Source organism: Strix uralensis, chromosome 5, assembly GCF_047716275.1.
Source record: "Strix uralensis isolate ZFMK-TIS-50842 chromosome 5, bStrUra1, whole genome shotgun sequence".
Taxonomy (NCBI): Eukaryota; Metazoa; Chordata; class Aves; order Strigiformes; family Strigidae; genus Strix; species Strix uralensis.
Window position 1 is genome coordinate 11,999,019 of NC_133976.1, and position 26,995 is coordinate 12,026,013.

The 26,995-nt window shown below is 38.8% G+C and overlaps 1 protein-coding gene across 1 annotated transcript in view; it reads left to right on the plus strand.

Moving 5' to 3' along the window:
- The first annotated feature begins 15,516 nt into the window (after positions 1 to 15,516).
- Positions 15,517 to 26,995, plus strand: part of SEMA3C (semaphorin 3C) — a 122,931-nt gene continuing 111,452 nt past the window's right edge. The window contains exons 1-2 of the mRNA XM_074869866.1: positions 15,517 to 15,868; positions 18,964 to 19,104. Of these exons, the coding sequence (XP_074725967.1) occupies positions 19,002 to 19,104 (103 nt within the window). The 5' untranslated portion in view covers positions 15,517 to 15,868; positions 18,964 to 19,001. The remainder of the gene's footprint in view (positions 15,869 to 18,963; positions 19,105 to 26,995) is intronic.

Here is a 26,995-nt window from a genome sequence, read left to right on the forward strand (position 1 = left end):
CTTTATCTTCATTAGTGAATCTCGCCAACCCAGTGAATTTATTCCAGTGCATAAATGGTTGAACAAAACTTACAGGAAACGGAGGAGAAAGTGGGAAGAGAAGCACAAGAAAAATCTGTTGACTGCTTAAGAGAGATTGTTTTTTCCCCAGTTGTGTAAAAATGTCAGTGGCAAGGTATCTTGCATGTGAAATAATTATTTTCTCCACAATAAACTTTTAGATCAGTATGTTCATATAACAAAAGGTCCAGAGGATTCCCCCTGCCAAGCTACTCTAACCTTCTGCAGGATACAGGCCTTAGGAATTCTCTAAACCAACTTTTATTTAATCACTGTATGCAGACTCATAAAGCCAGGACTACAATTTTAATCTCAAAATATATTGAAACAAAACTGGATTTGATTCTTTATCAGCTTTATGATTGCATATACAGCTATTCCCCATAAATAAACATGAGAAACAGCAAATAAACAGCAGAGAGTGAGTCATACAATCTTCAAGCAATGACACTATACTGATCAGCATATACATGATAGTAAAGATACAGGCTGCATCTTCACCTACTTTCTCCTGAAATTACAATGAGCCTTGAGTTCCTGATCCATCAGTCATTCAAGCTGGCACACAATCAGACACACACTGTCCGCCTTTTATGCCAAATACCCAATGTTCTTTTGCATGGAAATAGGAAACCATTCGTGGGTGCTACAATATAGATGTAGCAACAGCAAATTTTGTACGTGTTAGTTTGTATCAAAAGACATTTGCCTAGATTGTTGTCAGCAGTATCATTCATTTTCTGTTTATCCCATAAGATTTGTTTGCAAACACTGCTAAAAAAGACAGCCAAGTTTAATACACTATATATTCTCCCAATGAAATAAAATATATCATCATGACAACTATTTCTCTCATGCCTAATTAGCATGCCCTCATGGGCTTTAAAATCTTGCCGGTGCTGTTAGGTAACTAAAGGTTGATCCTTACAACTCTTTTCCTTGCTGGGCAGCATTCAAATTATGTGAGCCCTCCCACTGACTTCAGGGAGATTGCTGGAGTTATTCATCACAACTCAAGATTTTATCATAGCATCTGTCATTAGATAATGTCAGTATCTGCAGGAAGCCCAGTATTTTCTACAATGGGTGTAAATACACTGAACATGAACTTGAAGAAAACTTTGGTAAACTAGAGCATCCTTAAGATGCCGGTGCTGTAGGTGATGCAGTTAGTCATGTGTATTTTGGCAAAAGGCAGGTATGCAAGGTGTAAAGTTTCAAGTACACACATTTTCCTGTCATATTTGACTGTTTCAGGCTCCACATATCTTCATTTTCATTTCCATATTTTCTCTGCCTTGGAAGACTTCTTGTACAGTTAGGATATATGAACATTTGTTTTTTCCAAAGGCTCAAAAATGCCACGTTGACTTCCAAACCTATGTCTCTTCTCAGACAGCATTGCAGTTTAATGCTGCCAAATCCAAACTTGTGGGCTAGATGCCTTGTTTAACAAAAGTAATCTGAAACTCTGTAAGCTTTGTCTAATGCTAACATCTGCATTTATTCAGCTGCAAATTATATGCACGAGGCTAGCTCCTAGCTGGTGTAAACAAGGACAGCTTCTCTGAAGTCACTGAGGATTGCCTCCACTTACACAATCTAAACATATGGCATATATTCATCAGTTCACTTCCCTTACCCAAAGTTGGTCAGATTGCCAGTGAAGTATTCATTCATAGACTACTCATACATACTCTTTTGATATAAATTACAGTCCTCAATTATAAATTCAAATATATATCATTGCTCAGATCAAGGATGTGCTGAGGCAGTTTCACCTGGTACAAATGGTTCTTGAAACCAGCACTGATTCTTGAATTTTCCATTTAAAAAAGAATCTCAGAAAGTTTAACTCTGCTGCAGCTGTCCTTTTGTGCAGAGATTGGGCAGCTGTGTTGGATGTTTCTCTTCTGCTCCATGCCCACTTAGTCATGGATGCAGAAATCCCCTCTTGTTGTTTGTATATGGAGAGAAAACCTTGTTTTCCCCCTGCACCACACCCTGTCCTTAGCTTTACCTCATGGCCACTAGTCCATGCTCATAAACAGCTGAAGTTTGACATCCAACTCCTGGCTTAAAGGCAAGGAAGAGCAAACAGAACTAGAAAATAGGACAGACAAAGTGGGATCAAATAGCAGTCTTGACTACATAAAAGGGGGTCACAAAGACAGAGGGAGATTCTCCTTGCAGGAGCACTCTGAAAGGACAGGGATGATCAAAGAAACGACAGGTCAAAACTGATGTAAGAAAACTCCACTTAGACAGGAGGAAAAATTCTTCACTATGAGAGTGTCTATGGGCAGCATCAGGCTGCTCACAGAGGTGGCAGAACATCAGTCCTTGGAGATTTTCAAGACCTGATGGGATAAGGAGAAATGGGATCTCAATATGAGGTTGGATTTAACTCCAGAGTTAGTCCTGCTTTGAGAGGGGATTGAATGAGATTAAATCCCTGAAAACCTAAATCATTCTGTGATTCTGTGGTTTAGTTCAATTCATTTTTCAGGTGACAAAAGTGTCAACAAGAGACAGTTCCAGTGATCACAGGTGAGTAACACTGCATTAACATTAATATAATTTACAATGAATCCCATGCACTCCTTTTTGACCAGGATTATATTATACATTATACATTACATATCTTAATATAATATGATATGATATATACCATACGATGATTTAATATATAGTATAATTTTTTCATTTAAGTCCCCCCTCAACAGACGATAGCCTCATTTTTCTGTGATGCTCTGATAAAATCTACAATTTAGGCAAACACAAAAAATGAGAAAACACTTTCAGCTATTTGCTACAGAATACAGGTTTTCTGACCTAACACCCCAGTTTTGATAGCTTGGAAGATTTTGTTTCATCCTCAGAGAGAAATTTCTAAAGAAAATGTAGGCTTTAAAGAATAGGGACATGAAACAGTATTTAAAAAAATGGTACATTTTAGTGTCTGTATATTTGAAATACCAAAGGATTTGAATTTCTTTTGATACTAAAGATTAAAAAATAAAGATTTATTGGTCATTTTATCTTGATCTGGTTTTTAGATCTGTAAATGCTAGTAAAACATACTTTATTTCTAATTTCCCTAGACCTTATGATTATAACTAGACGTTATGTTTGTAACTTTTTGCAGAATGTGAACTTTTCAGTCTGAATTCCCTTCAATGCTATTATTTGCAGTTTATTTTTTACTAATGCCAGCTAAGATGATATAACTTCCAAAAGGAATCTAAGTGATTAAAAAAAATCCAAAAGGAGTTTTTATTTGTTTCCCTCATACTAGTACATCCCAGCTAAAAATTATTTTTGCTTAGACTGTGTGCTGGGGGGGGGGCATCTGCTCACTGAAAGAAGCTGATCTGTGTACAAATTCTGTGTTCCTGTGTCATAAAAATTACTAACTCCATATACAGAAATCACATGTTTTTCACTTATTGCGATTGTGCAAAGGGAACTTATAATTAAAAATTAAATCATTCTCTTTTGATTGCAATTTACATCACCCTGCACCTGTGTAAACCACCAAACAAGTGTGAAGTAGTCAGCACTGAGGGCCAAAATATCTCTTCACTAACAAAGATGCTTCAAAAAGATTATTGTGAAAAATTAGTTTCTATGACAGGAAAAGAAAATTAGCATCTTTAAATATTTACAAAGTGAATGTATTTTAAAGCCAACTAGGATATCAACATCCTAAGATGCAAATAGAGTCTGACAAACTATTCAGAATGAAAAATGTATTCAATGACTTGAGCCCCATTTTCTTTTCATGCATCTTTTGTGAATAGACTTGATTTTTGATAATGCTCTCATTATTCAAAAATATTTTAACCAGTCATCACCAAAGATGACGATAAGCAGGAGTAAGTCCCGAGGCTGTTTGAGGTGGCTCACAAATATTCATTTCCACTTTGAAAGATTTTTTTTTTTTTTTTTTTGCATATCAGAATTGTTCTTTAAATGCTCACAGACAAGAGTTTGAAAGATGATAGAAACTACTCTTGGTAAACGTTCCTTTTTCTGCAGTGACTCCTTTCAAATTTAGCTAGGTTGCTAATTTCATGCCTTCTTTTGATTTGAAAGGATGTCTCATACAAATGCAGCAACTGTGTGACACTGTCTCCAACAAAGTAGACTTGTAAAACATCAAAAACACAGGTATGTTCTGGCACTACTGAATTTTGCTGAATGCTTCTTAAAAGCTCTTCAGTGTTTGCTTTGAGTTATAATGGATTAGTTTTAAGAATCCACCTGAAGGCAATATAGTGTTGGGTGAAGCATGCATTGAGAAACAGATCCTTTCTGAAAAGTTTCCTATTCAAAAAGAGAAGCTAGATAAAGAATGTGGCAAGGGAGTCTCCTTGTCTCCTTTTCTGTGGGAGGTAAATTCATGGCACATGGGAATGGAGGTGCAGTTGTGACACATAGGAATTAACCATCAAGATCACAGAAGATACTTAAGAGTTCTACATTTATATCAGGTTTTTGCTGGGGGGTGGGGGGGTGGGGGGGGTGGAAGTTTGCTTGCTTGCTTGCTTGATTTTAATCCAAAACCTACAGCAGTCAATAGAAAATACTTCTTTATAATCTCATTTCGCTTTTTACCACATCCAACCTGAATAAAATTATTATCCCAGAAACCAGGTAGAAATAGGAGAATGGGACACCTGAGTACAAGTTTGAAGCATGTAGAAGGCTATAGCTTTCCTTCAGAGTGATGCCACAAAAGAAACTGAAGGGAAGTTTACCTGCTGGCCTATGGAAACCAATGACTCTTGAAGTGTTAACAGGTATTTTCTTCTAAGAGAGTAGTAATAGCCCTTTCATACCTGACTACCCTGCCTGTTTTCAAAACAGTTCTAATGAACTGCCTAAAATAACATTTCATGAAACAGTTGTGTGTTTAAGGGTACTGGAAAAATACTGAAAAGCCTTGAAACCTGTACCTAATGTGTATTTCCAGGATGCATAATCTCTGTGCTAAAGAGACAGAGAAGTAAAACAGAGGACGTACACTGTCTTTTTATTATTACTATTATTATTATTAAAAGATAACCTGAGCCTGCTTGTAATATAAAGAAGAAAATTGCCTGGCAGAAGGCTCCTTGCTCCCAAATAGGTAGAGACACTATTGCACACCCAACTCCAGTTGAGTCTTCAGGATATGTTAGATGCTCTTGGTTGAAGTCCCTGCCTTCCAGGAGCCATAAAACCTTGCTGCACATAAAAGGCCCAACAGTCATCATTATAATTCCCTGCTAGTGACTATAATTTTCCAGTTACCTACATGTAACTGCAAACTTCCATTTGCCTTCTATTGCTTCTGATCTCCATGTATGCAGGTAATAATTATAATCACAGCAATAACAAAGACCAAAAAAAATATGGAAAAACAGGAAGAATTTTGGAGGAGCAGCAGCTGGCATGTTTGACAAAAAAAAAATTATTATTTTGTTCAGGCATATATGTGAATCCATACAAGTGGCTCCACAAGTCATTCCACAAGTGGTGCAAACACAGAACTCCCAAAAGCAGGCAGTCATGGAGCTGTTTGATTTCAACCTGTTCACAATAAAGGTGCCAGTTTGTTTGCTGGAATTTAGCTGCAAACAAACCTGATGAATTTAACAAAAACCCTGGCATTTTTCCTAAAGTAGGAAGAAGGTGAAAAATCTGAGGTTGCAGATGCAGAATTTCATTGATATTATTTCCATTTTTAAAGGCAGGGATTCCAGTACAGATACTGAGGTATCATTGCCTTGGGAAATGTATCTAGTTCTTATAAAGATATGCAGCTGTTAACATAAATTATTTGTCAGTTCATAACTCAGTGGACTTACTGGCTTCACCAGAATAATATTTTTTTGTGCCAACTACACCACTGGCTTTTCAACTCTTAATGTAATGTCCATGCAATGATGAAGTGGGCTGAAATTCAAAGACTATAAATCTTTCCTCTACAGAATTCTTTTAATATTAATTAATAATTCCTCATAAAACTATCCAGGTGACAAAAATGACCAAATTCAGCTCTTCATTTCAACTACCATTTTCTGCAAATTAACAGATTACTGCTGGATCTCTGCATTTTTCTGGTATATGCCAATGGAAAAAAAGATCTGACAAGCTGGAGAATATCCAAAACATATCTGAAAGCAATTTGTATTTGCTTGTCAAATTGTTTTTCCCTATAGTTGTTAGTGAAAGTGATTTAGAGGTAGAGATCATGTGATAAATTACATAATTCCAGGAAACAGGACAGTGAAACACATCCTTGCTATATGTTAAATAGTATTAAACCAGAAAATTATGTTCTGAGAGACTCAGAATTAAAAGAATCCGTTGCTCTTCCGGGTGGACAAGGATGATGCAACCAAATACTTGTCTAGAGACGTTTTCAATACCTAATAGAACAGGCACACAGGGGAAGACATAGACAATCATGGCCCAAGACACCCAATGTGTGTGGTCCTGAGTCTGCCTCTGTTTGCGAAGAGCAGAACTGCAGCTTTCAGGACTCTGAAAGCCCCACAGAGAGTATGTATTTTTTTGTTAACAACTTTTCTTGTTCCAGAATGAAAGTCTTCTATCTTTCTGGAAAACAATCCAACATTCACCAACATTAGTAGAAGTCACTGCAGAATGTTTTGGGACCTAACTTCTACTCTGAATTTTTTGGTGGGGAGAGGAGAAGAGACAACTCTTTTTCATCCCAAAGGTTGCTCAGGTCCATATTTTGACACAGCACATCTCTGTATTCCTCCCATTCTCACAACCTACATCAGTCATAGAAAATGTTAGAAGCTCGGGTTTAAGCTCTTTTTCTTCTTTTTTTTTCTTTTTTTATTTTGTTTTTTTATTTACAGCAGGAACTTAAGAATTCATGTCCCTTGTCCCATACATGCTCTAATTTTAGTTCAGTCCTTTTTTCATAATAAAGCTTCAAGGGTCTCATTTTTGCTCTCTTGCTGCTTGTTTCAAGGGAAGGACTTGAATGTATCTTTAACTTAGATTCACATGGAGAGCGTAAACAAGTGCTTAACGTTAACCCTGCCTAGGCATAATTTCTGAATTGTGTCCATAGGTCAAACCACCAAATTTGGCTGTCTTCTGTGGTAATTTCTAAACTGCAAAAGTAGTACTTTGCCTCTTCTTTAGTCTTCCCTTTTATTTTCAGACTATCCAATAAGAAAACCCAACATAGAGAACTATGCCTGTCCCAGTAACTCATTTAAGGCATTCCTAATTACAGAAGTATTCATATTTTCTACTCCTTTGGTGCATGAATGTAGAGAATTGTCATTTCTTAAAACATATGTACTTATATCGAGATGCATTTTCTATTCTAAGTGCATGAATAATGCCCTCTTATGGCAAAATTTAGGGATTCCCCAAAATTTATCTGGTCTAAGATCATTTACATTATGAATTTATGTTCAGAAAAAAACACATCCCGGAAGGAAAAAATAATGATAAAGAAAAATATGCTGTGCATATTACAGTCATAATGAGTTATATTTTTTATTTTCTTTATACTTGCTCCACTTATGTGATATTTGAGAGGCAAATCTAGATTTAGAAACATTTTTTTAGCAATTAGGATAAGAGACTAATTTTTAGAACATTTTGATGAGTGTTCTTTGCCAATTGCTAAATTGAGTGTATATAAAGAAAAGAGAAAGCATATATTATGCATGTATTTATTGATACTGACAACAAAGAATTTAACTGATTTCTGGAAGGGTTTGTAATATAAGTAAACTGTAAGGAATGAACAGGCACGACCGTGGTGAAATATTACTGAAAATATTTCTCTCCAATTCTACAATACTTTAGAAGTACTTTAAGATAAATTTTTATGAAGTAGTAAAAGCTAAGTGGTTTAAATGTTAGCAATAGCAAAATAGCAAATAATAAAGTTCTTAAGAAATATTTTTTATCTATTCCATGTTTTTATTTTGCCTTTTCTTCCTCCTAATTGACTTTGAATAATTGAAAATGAATAAATTGATTTTAAACTATAAAGGTGTAATTTTGAAGAAGATACTGTGTTCTGGCTGCCATTCAAACCACAGATATTTTTTTTTTTCCTTCTTGGCTTAAAACAAACTATTGCTAATAGATTCAAATAAAGATTCAATTAGCAGATGTTCTGGAGAGAGTCAGATTAAAAAAAAGATAAATATTTAGTGGAATGTTTAGGTTGTTTGAGAAAAAATTAAACGTAGACTCACTTTAAATCATGATTCTTTCAATAAGAAGCCAAGAGCCAAATTAAAGCAACCGAAACTTTTCAGTATGATAGAAAATTCTGAGACTTAATTCACAATGTTAGATCATGAGATGCTGTATTTCTCGTGCATCAGCTGCTTCCATGAAGCCTGTGCTAACTTTGAGTGGATAATTAATAAAATAATAGGCACAAGGCACAAAGTATATTTTTAATCCATAATAGCCAATAAATAGGCAGGTCAGATTCTGTGACCACTCCTCAGTCCTTTTTTAACTAATAAAATTGTATTTTAAGCTGATGACTTAATGGTTTTTTTTTAAATTAACCCATATCCTGATTGTCCTGAGGCCCAAAAGATGTACAAAGAAGTCAACGGATTCTCTTAAACCCCACTGAACATACATTGATTTCATAGGCTTTCACTATCCAGGCCAAGTGTTTGCTCATGCTTTTTATGCAACACATTCTAATGAATACAATGGGGTAGCTTCCAAGAAGGGTTTTGGTGATTGAAATATGATAAATTAATATACTGCAAAAAGCATTTTTAAGAGCCTTTCAAAACATCTATTGCACTGATAGTGAAAAAGGAAAACAGAGCTCCTGTCCCCATGAATCACAAGCATTTGGAGTCACTGCATGAATACCAGTGACAAAGGAAGAAGAGTTCACGCATTCAAGAACACAGCATAGAACAAAATAAACACCAGAGCTTCAATTTTAACTTCTTTAGGACCTTAGAAGAATGCAGTGGCATCTATACCACAAAGCACTAAAATGATCAGTATTACAGCTAAAGCATCTGTACAGCACCATCTGTACTATGCTGATTGCAGAGACAAACCTTAGTTCATAGCAGACAACATGATAGCCCTTTTAAGCAATGGAAAAGAACACTTTGCTGGAAGCAAGAATGTCTTCCTTAATACTGAGATAATACTATGGTAAAGAATTAGGACTTGAAATCTACAGTATCTCAATGTTTTCCACCTTAGGGGAATTATAGGTACTTTGGATTACATTAAAATTGCCACTGCTACTTCAGTTTCCTAAAGAAAAAGTAAGAATGGTCATAGTGGATCACTTGAGAGATCTAGCTTAACATTGCAACTCCAGTGATAGCTAGGATGTAATGCAAAAGGATCAGGCTTGATGAGTAGGAGAGGAGACATCTCTGGGGCCTGTTCCATTCCTAGAGCCCTCTGGTCCATATGCACAGATCCTTGACATCTCCAGGGGACAGTGGGCATTATTCAGATTGTTTCAGTAAATGTTCCTCTTGGCATGCATGCTTTAAATTATTGTCTTTTTCATTAGTTTTGTTCTTCTTTCATCTGGAGACACCAGTTCTTTATTCCTTCTACATGAGAAAAACTTTCTTAGGGAAAGTAATAAGGACAGTGGCCAACAGGACATGTTTAGGGAAGGACAAGGCATATGCAGAATGGTCTTGCTGCTCCTCTTCTAAAGTAACAGCTTGCAGAATGCAAAACAATATGCAATGATCAATTAGCTGACAAATACCATCAGTAAAGCTTAGTCTGTACTTACAGAGAACAAAACAAATCGAAGACTGCAAGGTATGAAGTCATTACTCTTCATTTGGAGATGAAGGATGGTGGGAAATAGGACTGCACTGCTATATTATCTGGGACTAGACTGTGGGTGGGTAGTTTTATATAACCAGGCTTCTACCAGTGTGTTTCAAACCTAAGATGAATGGGAAAAAATTATGTTGCCTTTTTTTTTTTTTCCAAAACAGTGATTCACATAATGCTCTATAAACACTGAAGTAGCTGAATCATTGGCAAGAAGTTACCTTTCCAAAATCTCCTTCCAACAGAGTGAGAGGACTCCCTTGAATGCTGTGAGCTCTGTAGCATGTAGCAATGGATCAAGCACCAGGCTGGAGAGTGGCATGTTGTGCTGGAAATGGCCATGATTCCCAGGGTTATGTCACTGCACCCCTCCATCCTGCAGTAATATTCTCATCTCTCTTCCCCTCCTATCTCTATTTGTCTGTTTGGATAAAAAGCTTCTCCATAACTGCTCCTGCTTTACTTCCCTGTGTGTTTGTAGAGCTCCTTGCACCACAAGACCTTCATTCCAGGTACTTCCAATACACAGATTACACATTGTTGCACCCTCTATGCATTTGTGCTTTCTCGTATTTATAGCTTGCTTGGCCTGAAGCCATCCTTGGTGCATCAATGACCCATTCCTTTTCATTCAAGTCTTCCTAATACATATTCATACTAATCAAGTTCCAAAATAATGATCAGTTGTTTTACTTATTTAAAATTCACATCCAGCTTTGTGTAATCACAGTGACTCTGCTTTTATCACTGACCTCATTTAGTCATACTGGCCAAAAGGTGAAAAATTTGACTAAAACACTGTGCTTCTCCTAGAAACAGCAATAATGTGGTTGCTTCACTGAAAAGAGGAGGCATGAAGGCCTGGTAGCATACCAGGAATCATCTTACATCTTTTGTACAGACACAGAAATACTTATTTGATGATGACATTACAGAAATCACAGTCTGTCCGAGGGCAGTCACTAGGAAGTGCTGGCTCACTGACTTCTAGGGAAGCCATTCAGAGCTGGGTCTATTTACTGGAGACAACCGGACTTTTATCAAATTAAGAGCATAATGTTTTCCTCTACTCTCATACAGGTAATAGTGCTTTATTAATGTGGTTACACTGATCCTGTTCATAAGCACCTAGTTTTTCTTAAGCTGTGAAAAGACAAATTGTCTCCTGCAAATGGACTTTCACAGAACCCTAAGTAGTAAAAAGCAACCTGATGAATTCAGTTTGACAACTCATTGTGAGTTACATGCCAGCAGTTTTATAAGGTTTTGACCTTGGTGATAAAGCCTCACTCTTCATTAGCAGTCCTTTTTTGACCCACATGAATAAACCCATTGACCACTATATTCAAGGACCTTACGCCATCTCTGATCATGCAGTGGTATCACCAGTAGCTTTACCTTGACTGTCTCTTGAATCTTTGGACTGTTTGTTGTGACAAACAATATAAATTGCTAAGCACACCTTCAAGACAAACACCTAATATCTTTCCAACAATAAACTGCTGGTATGTTTGACACTTTCTCCTGTTCTTGTAACTGTAAGAAAGAAAATAAATAAAGATTAAATAATTGGATTACCTAATGACCTTGCATTTCTATAAAGTGATTTGACACTCATAAAGGAGGACAGAGGATACAGAAGTTAATACCCTTTTCTCTCATCGGTTGGAATCTAGACACATACTTTATACAGCTTCTTTGATTTTTTAAGGAAGGAATGTATTACATTTGATAGTCACTTTATCATGCCTTTACTATATTTTTCTTTATAATAGCTAGCATTTGATCTTGTCTGAATTGTAAGTCTGTGCTTGTGTTCAAAGCAGAAACTGATTATTGAACCTGTTGATCTTCTTAAAGGCTAGCTATTGCCAATCGAGTGAAATTATTTCATTCTCTTCCACTGCGCTGCCTTTATCCATCCAACGGTGTCTCAGGAGGTTCCTGTCTTCCTCCTCTGCCATCATCATCCATCTTGGTTTCTTTACTCTGTCTTCTCTTTTTTAAACCTGTGTTCCTTCTGGTCCTACTGCTTCCTATAATCTGTTCACTATTTCAGGAGCTTAAAATCTAAGTGGGGAGAAACAAAACAAAACAAAACAAAACAAAACAAAACAAAACAAAACAAAACAAAACAAAACAGCCAAACCCCAGACCAAAATGTTAAGTAAATGCCCAAATCTACTCTTGCCTTTCTCATTCCTGGCTTCGGTTAGTGTTTAGGTCTAAAGCTAGGCCTGGGTCCATTAGGATGATTTGTTTGGGTAAGAAGCAAACACCATGCACAGATACAACAAAATCAGCATCTGTTTGTTTTGGCTATAAGGGTTTGCCTGCTCAGATCACATTGCAAGAATCAGAATCGCTCCAACTCTGAAGCTGAGAACAAGGGCCTGACTCTGTCCTGACATATGTGATGCAACCTGGAGCAACTGCACATAGTTATAAATTTCACATGCACCCAATCAGAACTAGAAGCAAATTATACACCACCTTGTATGCTTTGTGTAATAGAATGATTAAAAATCAGCTGCAAAACTTATTTGTCCTCATCCCCCTGTTAGCCTGTAAAATACACAGCCTGGAAAGCAAGTGTCTTGCATACTTCTCATTTCACTCTCAGGGCTGATTCATGCCAGTAAATACTGAAACCCCACCTCATAGTTTGGAGAAGTAATTTCCATTCCATGAGTTTTGCTTGAAGCTAATACATGCTATTACAAAACATCTAAAGTTAAAACTTGAGCCATTTCACTCAGCCCAGCTGTGAAGTTCAAACTGCTTTTTAAAGTTAATTATCATGCTCCGACCTGCACATATGCACATGTTAAATACAAATAAATCAATATGGCACGATTATTCTTGTTTCATTTTGCTTGTTGTTTTTAAAATTAGCATACTCTTGCTTTGCCTAACAGATATATGAGTGTGATGGTATCTCACAGATTAAAGTTTTGCGTTTGTCTCTTTGTAGTTCATTTGCTATTTTATAAACCCAAAGTCCTTGAGGGAGTGTCGGAAAGCCCCATAATTTTCCTCCATGTTCCATTTTACCTTTTTATCTCTGATGTAGCTGGCACATGTGAAAAAGAAATGCAGATAGCCAGATGGCTCCCCAGTGTCCATACATACAAAAGCACTGACAAAGACAAGGGACTTTAATTCATGCTGATGTTGATTCGTGCTTGAGCATATTCTTTTTGTTGTCCTTTTCTTATGCTATGTTATTAGGAGCATGTTTGTGATCTTACCTAGAAGATTATTATTCTGCATTTTAAGAAGAGAAAGTAGAATCATCATACTTTTATTTTTTTATTAAGGCAAAAATATTTTGGGAGGACAGTTAGAATCATCATAATTTTTAGTGTTGGTATTTCATGGTAACATTCTTTTTTTTCTATGACTGGTATTGCTACCCATTACACATCTCCCAAAAATCTCCTAAAAGATAGTTTATTTCATATTTGCTTTGTGGTTTTCTGTGCACTCTCCTCTGAATCACCCTGCATAGACCACAGCAAGACAGAGAATACTGAATTAGCTGATTCACTTATGTTGCTTGGTGTGGTGATCTCTAATTGCACTTATTTGTGGGGATTTTCCAAAGCAGACAAGTGACTTCTCCTTTTGCCAGGGTGCTGCCGTCAGACTGAGGCATTTGAACATCACCACATTTCAAGGATGAACAGCATCATGTTCACAGCCACACTGCATGCTCACTGAGAGACCAAGCTCTCTGACAGCTAAGTTTAACTGCTCTCTAGGACAGCAAATGTTGACACACTTCTGCGTAGTTTATTTGTGTTAAGGTGGAGAACTGGGAAAGCATCAATATTTTTAAGGAGTCATGATCTGGAGAGTTTAGTTCATCTGACAGTGTCAGCTAATTCATCCTCAAGATATGATCTGAAGTGGGTCAAATTCAAAATTCTGGACTCATTTATTTTCTGGCAGCGGTTGCAAATCTGGCAATTCATTTCAGAGGAAGCAGCATTCCATACTTCTGTGTTCTCTGGGATTTTAAGTGACTTGTAATACTGGAACTTCTTGCTTGAAGAAAACACTAGCTTTGCTAGGCCGGCACTGAGGTCTGGGGGAGAAACCGTCTTTGAAATATGTGTGACCCTCACTCATGCAGATGAGCTTTTACACGAAGCCCATAGACACAGGCCATAAAGACATCCACATGTATAGACAAAATTTGTTTAGTAAGGGCACTGTATTCAGGCTACTCCCTCCTCTGTGGCTATAATGCGTTAGTATTATCAACTGCTTTGGTGAGTACGGCCAGAGCATGCAATAGTTGGAAACAAAATAGTAACTTGAGCATGTGCACTGATTCATTGTGGGTACTTGTTTACTTGTTAACATATTTCTGCCTGTGGGATGTGGCTGCGAGTGTATCATGAGATGTGCACCCTTGAAGTACTGCTGCGAGGGTACCCTCTGTGCAACCTCCACTGCCTCTGGGGGATCAGAGGCCACCTCCCTCTGCAGGAGTGGAAATCCTGACTCAAGGAAGTTTGCACCCAGCAGGTCAGGCCAGCACTGAATATGCTTGCAAGACAACTTACAAAGATCTAACCCAGAACCCAAATACTGTTGTTCGAAAATCCTAGTGGCTTTAACGGAGCTATGCTGCAGTTCACGTCTTCAAGACACCTTGGGTAAAATTTCAAAAGCTGTCCCACTGCCATGAGAGCACAAATCTCACCAAAACCGGAAAGTTTGCCGAGTATCTTGGGGAAAAATTGAGCCTGAGCAAATGCAGCTCCCAGTCTCCGAAACTGCAAAAGAGCTTCTGAAAGCTTGAGGTAAAACTCCTGGGATCAATCAGGAGACTGAGCTACAAATCCAACTACTGCTCTAACGCTCCTTTCTTACTCTTCTTCGTTCGTTTTCTTTTAAAGTTAATTCGGGGGGGGGGGGGAACAAAAAAAAAAAAAAAAAAAACAACCAAAAAAACCAAAAAAAAACCAGCCCCGCTGCGCGTGGCTGGCGGTGCGGCGGTTCCCTCCTCACCACCCCCCGCCCCGCTCGCTCTCGCTCCTCACAGTGACACCTACTGGCCTCCCCCGACAGCTCCCCGCGCCCCGGAGCCCCCCGCCCAGCCCCGGCCCGGGCCGGGCCCGCTCCACTCCCAGCCCGGGGCCGCTCCCGACCCGGGGCCCCGCTCCCCGCCCGCCACCGCCGCCTCCCCCCGTGCTTGGCCTGGCGGCCCCAGTGCTGCCGTCGGGGCGCGCTGGGAGCCCCGGGACGGCCCGCACCGAGGGGCCGCAACTTTCCCGGCGAGTTTCCTTCCCGCCTCCGGCGAGTCCCGCGGGCGCGCAAACTGCGCGGATGCGGGGGAGGCGACCTGCCGCTGAATCCCCCCCCCTCGGGGGCAAGCCCGGGGGGGGGGGGCTCCCCTAAGAAGCCTTTGATTGTATTGTGCCCCCCCCCGCGCAACGAAGTGCCGCTGGGGCGGGCTGAGCCCTGTGCGGCCGCTCCGCGGTGACTGGGGCGGGCCGGGCCGGGCCGGGCGGCTGCCGCCGCGCTCGGCGGGGTGTGGCCTCGCCATTATTTATGAGCTCCAGCCCCTATTTGCGCAGCTAATGATGCACCGGAGGCCGCGGTACCTCGCCTCGCTAGCGCGGCGGCGAGGGCAGGGCAGCGCCTGTAACTGGAAACCGGAGCCCTTACCGGCACCGCCCGGCCGCGCTCCCTGCGCTTATAGGTGCGTAACTGAGGGCTGGGGAGAAGCGCTCCTCGTGCCTTAGGAGTCCAGCTGTAAGGATTATTGTACAAAGGAGCCGGGAGTACCTTTGCAACCATCGAGAAGAGAGACTTTTCCTTATTTTTTTATTTTTGCCCCCCACAATGAGCCAGGTTTGGAATTAAAATGTTCTGGTAGCAGAAGCGGAGTCCATAAACTAATAGAAGCCAGATAGAAATCGGTATTACTGGTTCCTCCAATAGCTGGGTAAGCATAATTGAAAGTTCTCTTTCTTTGCTGTAATAGATGCGAAATGTGTTTGATGGTTGAATTTTCCTGCTGTTCACAGACAGTTAAAGCAATATTTTCCAGATTAGCATCGTCAGTGTTTGGCAGGGTTTGTTTCCCCTTTCTTTCTTTCTTTCCTTTCTTCTGCTGAATGATTTTCCTTACAGGATTTAAGGGTAGGACTCAGCCTGTAGTGGATGGCACCTGCACAGCACTTCACAGCAAAGCTGTGTAATACTTCCCAAAAGCAATATAAGCATGCTGAAACCGACCTCCGTCGCAGGGAAACTTCACCGCTTTACTTTAGTAGTGGTTTGCCGGTTTGTTTACGGTTAGAATAGGGTATAAGAGCAGAAATGTAATTGGACATTGCGTTTTGTCTGTCCTAAAAGATTCTTTAAAAGTACTTTCAAGGTTTTAGGTCTGTGGGTTGTCAGCAGAGATCATGTGTGCAGGATGTGCTGAATATAGTATCATGACTTACTGAGATAAATTCAGGACTGGGATATAAGCCCAAACTGAGAGTCCAACCTGCAATGAGTTTGTTGTGTTCAGTTACCAGGTATGTAAATCCCTGAAATTAAACCTATTTCCATTAGGTAACTCGCATGTCAGACACCCTGAGGTACCTTTCTGGCACCATATGCATTTATTATTTATATGTCCAACAGCTGGGTAGGAACCATGCAGCTCAGAATTTGGATCTTAGATTTGCTTGTCACTTCTGTGTTAATCGTTAAAATCTGCAATTTGAGCAATGAAATGTAGCAATGTTTCGCTCCTGTAACTGATTGCACTAGAACTGGCAGGAGTCACGAGAGTGGGAGGAAAAGAGTGCTGAAAGGGGTTTTTTTATTATTATTTCCTACAATATCATTTAAAGGAAGAGAGAAAGCCACACACTTGTTCCTCTTTGACTTTTTATCTCTATGGCAAAGAAAGCATAGTGCTACTACTGTAAAATACTAATCCCATTGCATCTGTTAAATCACATACTCTGTATGATTGGCTATTTGTTTTGGCCTGACAGAGAAATTTTATCAGGATTTAATGACATTTCTCTCTTAGAAGAGGAGTAAGTAAGTTAAAGGATATCCCACAGGCTAGTCACAAGGTTTTAGATTTAAAGCCCACAAAGCAGCATTAATGCTAGAGTTCATGCAGCCTGTTTAAAAATTGTTCTTGGCGAAAACTCTGCAACTATCATTTTATTAGTTAACAGATCCTTAGAGATAATTTGGAACTGGGCCAGAACGTGTATGTTTCTCCTGTAGACCAGATCTGTAGCTGGCAAATTTCTGACGCTGGTGTTTTTGTCAATTAGCAGAGTTGTAGCATTTACTCGATCTTCATGATTTCTCAGCACTCCAGAGCAAATCGTGAAGGAGAGTTTAGAGAGTGGGCTACAGAGCTGCGTGCCGGCTCGCACGCTCTCCATCGCACCCCCAAATTAGTATGAAGTTTTCATGCAGAGAGAAGCCTTTCAAAACGATTTACAGTAAGTGGATAGGGAATGACAGAGGTAGTAATGAGATACGGGGCTTTTACCATTAAGTCAGTGGTGTGGATCCAGCCCAAATTGGTGTTGACCTAAAGTCATCCCTGGCTGACAGCTGGTTCTTGCCATGCTATGGTGCTTACAGCGGGTTCTTTTAGGACAGGTGTGACTCTCAGAGGGACCGAATGAACAAGCGTGTAGAAATACTAGCTTCCACTGGAGGGACTGTAGTGCTAGAGCAGAGCTGAGGTAAAGAAGTGTAAGATGATTGCACAGCCAACAAAACTCTTCATTGAATAAATAGCTGTAATGGTTGTATCCTTCACAGTGCTTCCAGTTACCATAGAATCAAATATATCACCTGATTAACCAATAAGTGGTGTCTAGTAGAGGGGCTGTTAATGCCAAAAAGAAAAAATGTATATTAGCAAGGAAGTAGAATAGGCCTAAAATAAGGGTGTGTTTTATTCTCACTTTTGCAGCTGAGCTGAAGAACACAGTTGTTACTGTAGGTGAAATGAAATTTGGACTTCACAATTTTTGGAGAGATGCAGTTTAGGAGCATTATAGATATGCAATATTCAGCTTCTTATGTCTGCTGGATTTTAGGGGTCTGGTCCAAAGTCCATTGGAATTGATAGGAAAGTGCCACTGACTCCAGTGAGCTCCAGTCCTTCCTGAGCTAAGAAAAGATGCAGGTTTGTTTTAGGGTGTTTTCTGATTCTCTGAGGAGGTCAGTCTTCTCAGCAGCTAAACCCTGTAAAATGAATGTAAATTTCAGCAGGTGTGTAGGAGCAGTAGCAGAAGTATCAAGTGTAATGCACTGTCCAACACTGGGGTTGTGCTCTGTAGAAGTCCATGAGAGCAGGTAAGTATCCCAAAAGGAGCGAGCCCAAAAAAGCAAATGTTGACTAACAGTTTCAAGCATGTTGAAATACTTCTGATTCAATGGTTTTGAAATTAGTGACATACATAGCCAGGATTTCATCTTAAAAGATCTAGAGGACTGTTAGAGAACTCAACATACTAAAACTTAAAGCTCATTTCCAGGCACCTTTGATTTCAAACGTTAAAAGAAAAAAAAAAACAAAAACAACAACCCAAACCTGCCCCCTGCCCCCCCCCCCCCCCCCCCCCCCAAACATGAGAGGGAGATCAAATATGATGTAAGGTAAGGAGAGACATCTAAAAATATCAGCCAGCTTTTTATTCGTGAAACCTTATCTCCTGTCCTTGCTTTGCTCTGCCTTGACATTTAGTATAATTATTTTTCCAGCAGGTGGAATTGTCCTTATTTAAATAAACTGAATCTAATGCTGTAGTCTGCCTTGGCCAAAACTCAGGCTCTGTTGCTTCATACTAACGGGCAGAGAGCTCCTTTTGTGCCAGCACAGAAGACTGCTGGGGAAAACGATTTTCAGATGTACAAAGAGAAAACAGAAGTGCTGTACCTCCTTCACATTATCATGTATTATGGTTTCAGCTGAAAGAACTGTCTAACACAAATCTTTCTGTAGTGTTGTTTTTGCTCCACAACATTGTATAACAACAGTAATGTGATATCTCTGTCTTTCAGGTTTCGTTTCTTGGATATTAAGTTGCAGATCTGAAGAGATGGCATTTCTTGCACTGCACGTGTTGATTGGGATATTTATTTACTTTAGCAGTGTAAAAGGATCTTCCCAGCCTCAAGCAAGGGTGTTTTTAACATTCAGTGGTAAGAAAAGAAGATAAACATTCTTAAGCAAATGTTATGATTGAACATTTTCTTCTTTCCCTTAAATTCAATAACTGAGTAGAAATTGGCTTTTTGATCTGCATCCACAATTATTATTTTTGGTTTGTGTTGCTGAGGTACGTGTCAGCCTAAATTTGATTTTTACCTGAAGTTGATTGCTACTATAGCTATATTATTCTAAAGGTTTTATTTATTATGCTTAATTTTGTTTGGGAAAGATGATAGCACATGGCATGTAGCGGAGGTTATTAATGATTTGAGTTGCTTTCATTCGGTGCCCAACTGAGACACTTCATACTCTGAAAATCAGGCTGCCTGAAGATTTACCAAGATAGATAGCAAGGCACAGGGTCCTTTGACAAAATATCATTCCTTGTGCACTTTGTACAGTGTGTCGGATGTACATAGCATGTAGCAATCACTGATGCCTGCATACAGTAAGCAAGCAATCAAAATTATTATTTTCAAAAGAAAGGTGCTTTTACTTCTGAAGTGATGAGCAGTACCTTGTTGTTGCAATTATCTCAGTATTACTTTAATAGTAAGGTAGCTTATTCTTCTAGTATTAATCCCTGTCTTAAACGCTGATTTTAGCCACGACTTCAGAATGTGTGTGTTCTTCAGGCTTACAGTTTCTGTTAAATTTGAGCAGAAATTTTCTGTCACTAACTATAGGGACATTGTCTCTCTTCAGCCCTCTGCCTTTTCTGCGATTGTCTGAGGCATGAGGGTTTGCTACTCTCTGCACTGATACTGTCTGCATTAGGGTGCTTTGTGTGGCCCACAAGTGCAGGGATCCCCTGCAACTGCCATGTCCAATATTCTGTGTGCTCTGAATAGTCTTTAAAGAACCACTTTAAAAATAATCATAGCTAGTAAGCATCTCAAACTGCCATTCGCTGCAGTGATCATAACTATGTACTCTTGAGTCTGAGAGAGATCTTGGAAGGAGACTTGCCAAGTTAGACCTTCCACAAATACCAATCAGCAGACTGAACAATTACAAGATGTTGTATATTGTGGAGTACAGGGCCCTAAACTTATGAGCGCTATACTTAATAGGTGTAAATTGTCATGGTTCTAGTAAAAGCAATAGTAGGAGTTGCATTCCAAGAGGGAACTGCCAAATGAAGAAGTAGGTGGGAATTTCTTTTCCTTGGTTAAGTAATGCTGACTTATTGTAGATGGTCCTGATTCAGCACAACTCAACAGAGAAGTGAGTTTGGCTGTGATTGAGTGTTAAACACCTGCAGGTTTGTCACGGTTACACAGGACAGGCTGGTTCAGATTTCCACATTGTGTCCAATGAAGTAATCAAGGCTTCCCCTGATCTCTGGTGTGAGCATGAAATGGGAAGTGTTCAGGTTTTGCAGTATTCAACCTTGTGAATGGGAAAGAATCGTGAGGAGCAAACGGTTTTAACTTGCACTCAAGAGATTTGTGTTTCATTCCTTGGCTCATCACAGGTATCCTGCAAGTCTGAAACACAGAACCATCCATAGGGCAAAAAACCCCAGACCTAGGGATTTAGAAAAAATAATGTCTGGGTGAATTGAAACATTATTTCTTTCCCCCCCCTCTGAAAGGAGGTTGTCCCTCCTTCCTTTAAAATAGGTTATGACAGCTTTATGTCACTGCGACCCCTTTGTCTGGTGAGGTTCTTGAGCCCCAAGAGCTCTGCCACCCTGCGCCAGCCCTGGGGACACAGCCTCAGCTCTCCGGTTCCTGACTGTAACCCTGCTGGGTTGTGTCTGTTACATCTCGCTTCTCCAGTATCATGTACAGTAGTCACATGTCCTGTTGTCCTCTCCTTGGTTTTTAGAGCAATGCTTTGCATAGGTAAAAGTGAGTCTTTGCCTTGCAATACTATCTGATTATCTTAAAATGGACATTTTACTTTCTCTAATACTTACCTCAACATTCAACCTTTTTAAAAAAATATTACATTTTAAAGTCCTTGATTTTTAATGGTTCTTTCAAAGTCATAAAAGTAAGAAATTAGTTATGTGTTTTATGTCAAGTAATGCCTGATATAAAGGGATGAGCTTTTTGTATAATATAAAACCATAATTTTATTTTTAAGCCTAATTTTCCAGATGGTAAGAAATAGCTTTTATTATGTGAAAATAGTTTGCAGGTTGTTGTGTATAACAAGGTAATGGCCCCACCTGTAGTATGAACTTCTGTTCTATGAGTCTTCATTTATTTACATGGGTACTGATATAACAGAAAAAGGTGAAACTTCGTATTGTTCTCTACCCAACTGTGATAATATACTCTTTCTGCATAAGCTGCTTCATAGCTTATTATTTTTAAATCATGTAGAAATATCAAGTTATTGGCTGTCTCCATGCCCTGAGAAGTTGTCAGATTTATGGAGAATTGTCACTCTTTTAAAGTGCATCATTTGAAAATAAGACTATAATTAGGACTCCTTATGTTTTAAATGACATTAGACAATAAAGACAAGTCATTCAAGCTTAGGATACTTACATGATATTTTTCAAGTTCTGAATTGGATTTGGCTTGGTGTCTATAATTACATTGCATAAGTTTTCGGGGCAGAATGTATACAGGAGGAGAAAATGAGTGATGCTTTTCAAAGCTAACCTGCTCCTTCAGGATCAAGTCAATTGAGCTTATTCACATTGCAGCATTTCTCATGGGAAAATCCAGCAAGTATCTTGACCTATTCTGTTGTTCATCAGGAAAGATAAAAATGCGAATCGTTTGAATCATGGGCTGCTTTTCTCTTTGCCATCTACTTCATTAAGAATCAAATGTAATTAAAAAGTAAGCCTGGGTAATACCTCAAGCGCCTGATAATAGGGATTTTGCAATTAACTTCAATGGATGAAGGACTGCAACCCTTAATTTCTATTTTTGAAATCAAAAGCCTGGCCCCTTGTCTAATTAAAATGTAGTTCAGCTGAGATTGCTCTATGTGCATCTGATGTGAGTGTGGAACTTACTGCTGTCTGCACCCTGAGTGTCTTGAAAATTGCAGTGCCGTACAGAACCCCGAGGCCTGATTTCCTTTGCTTTGCGCCTTGTATACCCGTTTACTCGATGAAAGAAAAGGCCAGGCTGGAACTGAACGGCATGCTTTGCAGTTATACGTGATTATACGTGGCTCTAGGCCTATGGAGAATCAGGCAAAGGGGCTCTCAGTTTACTTGGAATGATTTGTCATGACCTAATTGTCCTGTTCAACTGTGATGGCTTGAACCATCAATATTTGTACATCATCTACAGATGAAGAAAGAAAGATGGCTCCAGCTTTTTCTGTTTCTGAAAATTTCAAAGATGTGAAGCCTATGGTGCAGCAGCTGCAGTAGTGGTGGGGAATCATCTGCTGTGTTACCATGGAACATGCAAGAGTGAGGGAACCTGGGATGAAGGAAGCAAAGGACTCAACACATCTCCCTACACTATTAGTATACCATCCCCCCTCCTCTTACTTCTTCTGGCTCCTTGTCCCGGGAATAGATCTTCCTTAATCTACTTAAATCACCCATCATAATTTAAAGCACCATAGTTTATTTTCTCCCCACAGCAAAAGACTTACCTTATCTGTTTATGAACTATCAAATATAGTGCCTGCTCCTGCTGTTTCTCAAGCTCATGCATTCCTCCCTGTTATTGCACGTTCCTAAACAGATAATTGGGAGCTGTATCCTTCAGTCTTTACAGGGGCAAAACATTTCTCAAATCAGTGGGAGTATTATCAAAATAAGAAAAGAGTTATTAGTCGCCAGGATAGTATCAGACTTTCATTTCACTCCAACTCATATTTACATCTTGGGTTTTATTGCAATCCTAAAATGTTGGGCCATACCATTTTAACATCAGATTCTGAATCAGTCAAAGTAGTTCCAGTGCTTATTTTTGAAAATGCACTCAAGCAAATCTTTGAGCTTTGAATTTATATGGAGATGCACAACCAAGTGATAATTTCACAATTTTCTGGGAACATTTCATGCATTCCTACCTAAAATGTCTGGTCAAGCAGATATTTCCCATGCAGATTCTCCCATTGTCTCCAGGGAAAATTCCATATGAGAAGTGGATCAAGGCTAATTTGCAGACGGTTTTGTTCTTCTTTTTGTCATAAAATTACTAGAACACGTAAAGCACTTTTAAGAAAGTATCAGTCAGCTTCATTAATGACAATTAAAAAGCATAAAATGTCACCAGAGCAACAGCAGCACTTATTCAACTGTCAACATATTTTAAAAGATTTAATGCAACCCCTGTGGTTACCCTCAAGGAAAAATAAAGGAACTGAGAACCATTTTCTTTGAGCTCTTGAGCAACAGCAGTACAACTTGTTTTTAAACAATCCCTCATTGTAATGTTAATGTTACCGCAGTTAATAAAAAGTTCATTTATTATTTGGGGGACTTTGTGCTGATGACAGTCTAGTAGGCAACAGTTTATGCTCAAATAGCTGATTGGATCTTTGGTGGTGTCCATGGAATGAATGCTACTTGCAAAATGAAGTAGAGGTAAGGCATTTTTTAAAAAGAAAAAAAAAAAGGAGAAAAGGAAAAGAGAGCGAGAAAAGAGAACCATGGTTTTATTTTTGTTTATATGCAGAACTCATACAGAAATCTCTTGACTGTTTATATAGTTGCATAATTTTCAGCAAATTGTGGGTCAGATTTTCTCAGAAGTAACTGATTTGTGGCTTTCATAGCTTCATGGATCTTAAATAATACTAATTTATAAAGTGTTGAACAGCAACGATGTGAAAATTCTTCCCCTTTGATTGTGTCGCACTGGAGATCTAAAAACTTAACTCACTTTTGAATACTGTTAACTAAAAAGAAAATTATTTCTTATCTTTAGTAGTGAAGTTGGTATTTTTACATTTGGTTGAGTTGACAGCTTTGGCTGTTCTTAAAAACAAATACCTAATTTACAAATTGAAGTCTTTGGGGGTCATTTTTAGACTTTATCTTCTCTGTAGATGGAATTTTTTTCTTTTTTATTTTCTCTCTATTATTATCAGAGACATAATGCGATAGATCTTACTTGTGTAGAAATTGAATTAATTGGATAGGTCATGAGTTAAATGTAAAAAAAAAAAAAAAAAAATTCAAACATTAAAGAAAGCATTATGTAAAAAGCTCAGTATTTTTTCTAGAGTTCCATGGTAGAGGTCCCACATACCAAATGACATTGAATCTGCTTATTGTCACACTACACACATTCAGTGGCAGTGTCGCTGGCTTGGCTTCATTGTCATCACTGTTGACATGAGTGTATGAGAGAGGAGAATTTCATGTATTGTTTCTGTATTTAAAGTTAGATTGTGCCACGTGCTATGACTTCAGTTGTGGAAAGGATCATGCAATAAAGCTGAAGTCACAGGCGATGTTTATTTGTTATTTGTTCTCTGAAGTTACTACAAGCGGTGCCCTCATAGGAAAGTACAAATAAGTACATGGTCTTCAATGTAGTTAGTTATCAGGCCCCAGATTGAGGGGAAAATCTTATAAATAAAATCCTACTCTTGGATGAAGAACTCATCCAAATTTTACAAAGTCTGAGAAGACTGAATGTTTCTTGTACGATAAAAAGTAGATCTGTTATCTAAGAGATTACTTCCTGTAATCTCGTTCTGTTCCTTAACTCAGTCAATTTGACCTGTATCTGAACCATCTCTTTTTTTTTTTTCTTATTTTGGTATGGAAAAATCAAACTTTATCTTAGAACATTTTGACAGATTCGACACATCTTGGCTCTCTCTACTTGTCATAGAAGAAAGCAGCTTATCTTGGCAATTCCACTACTCTCTTATTACAATTCTCCCTTGTGTTGCCTGTCCAAGGCAAATGCTGAAGTCCCTACATAGGCAGTTATATTGCCATTATTGTACAACACATCTTCTTTTATGTTTACGTAAATGCGATGAGAGAAAAATGGTATAGACATTTCTAATACCCTGTCTTTTTCAGAACTGTTTGAGTACCAGTAACAAGAGCGCCTCTGTGAGCAATTTCCATACTGGATGAGTTCACAATGTACTTTGATATGTGGTCCTGCACAAGACTTTTTGTGTATCAGATGTAATTAGTGACGTGACTGACAATAATTACTCATTTTATTGAAGTGCGTTGACTGAGATCCTGCCATGAATAAATACATAGACCAAGACCTTATCCTGTCATTTGAACTGGCCATTTCCTCAACATGTGTATTTTGTTCTTCTTAGTGCTGACTTTTCAGTGTTCTCAATAGCACTCCTTAATAAAAAGACTAGGCACTCTTTCTCAAGGAAGGGCCTTTGTCATAGGACACAGTTTGCTGATTCACAGTGTGCCTTCTCATCTAGTCTTACATTCAGACGGCAATGGCTGCAGCAGACACCAGGTTAAAAGAAGGCTGTGTGTCTTCCCCTGTTCATTGGATTACAGAATTGGGGTCTCAGGAATGCAACTGAGCAATGAAAAGTACTCCATTACCTGCATGAATCAGTGTGATGTAGGATCTTGTGTCTTACTGTGAAGTGTGCAAATCAAGATAAGTGCATGTTTCCAGTAATGAAGTGAATGACAATGATTAATGGAAGGTTTACACCGTCTGTCCTTCCTCCCTTCCCTTCATACCTCCATCCCTATTCAATGCAAACTTGATACAATTGCATTTGCATCATTACTTCATCGAACATTGATAAGGCTTCTTCCTGGAAGCAGAAGTCCTGCTTAATGGTTTACTGAAGTTAAGACTCTGGTATTGCAGGAGAAGGAGGATAACGATTGATAGCTTTGTAAAGCTCCCCACAAAACCACTCTGGAGCTGGGACCATCATGGCCTTTACAGAATTCAGGTTTTCTTTTTATCCTTGTGACTATAAGACTAACTATCTGTCCTCAAGGGAAAGTGTCTTGCTTCTTGTGTGGATAAGGTTGATGGAGGTTGTGTTTCCTGTCCCTTTCTACAGCAGCTAGTATTGGGATATTCCCAACTGCTACTCTCACCCAGCAAGTCAGTTATGCAAAAGTGGGTGCTACAAAGGCTCTTTCATTGCTACAATTAATACCCCAGATTATACCTAGAATATTTTGAGAAACACAGTATAAATATTTTTAACTATTGATCTTAAAATAATCATTTTATATTCCAAGACAGTAATACAAACAGGAGAAAACATTTTGAAGAAATGTCCTGCTACCATTTTACATCTTATCTACAGGAAACTGTAGCCCATGGTATGTCAGCATTATCTGAAAAAAACCTTTTTTCCTGGGACTCCCCATCAAACCATCTTGATAGAAAACTCTCTGGAACAGCATTTCACCAGTACACAACTCCAATGATTTCAACCAGGGAGTGCCAAGAAATGCAGGATCTATTAAGAACTCTCTGTGGTGTTAGGGAGAGAAAGTGAATTCCAGACCTGGTGTGTGAATGCCCTCAAATCACCACGAGCTTAGAGTTTGGTCTATGAGCACCTTTCAGGGCTGAGTCCTCAATTCTTAATTTGGCCAATTCTTAATTTGCCCACCATCTCAGGAGTGTGATATGACATTTTTAATGACATAAGTAATCCTGGACAAGGAAGAATGGTTTTGGGTTTGATTTTTTATTTGGGGGCTGTAATTAAATGCTTCATATAAAACACGCCCTATTTTTATGAGAAATTTTTACTTTTAGTACGCATTTCATATGCAAATATGATTTCATGAAATGCAACATTTAGAAATAGTTTGGAATGAATACCCAGACTTTTGAACTGTTCTGCTTAATCTTACTCACTGCTCTGGGATAGATGATTGCCTCACCAAAATTATCTTCTAGAATGTGGATGAAGAGACATCACAATCACCCTGGATTGCCAAATTACTTAATGGAAAAAAAATGC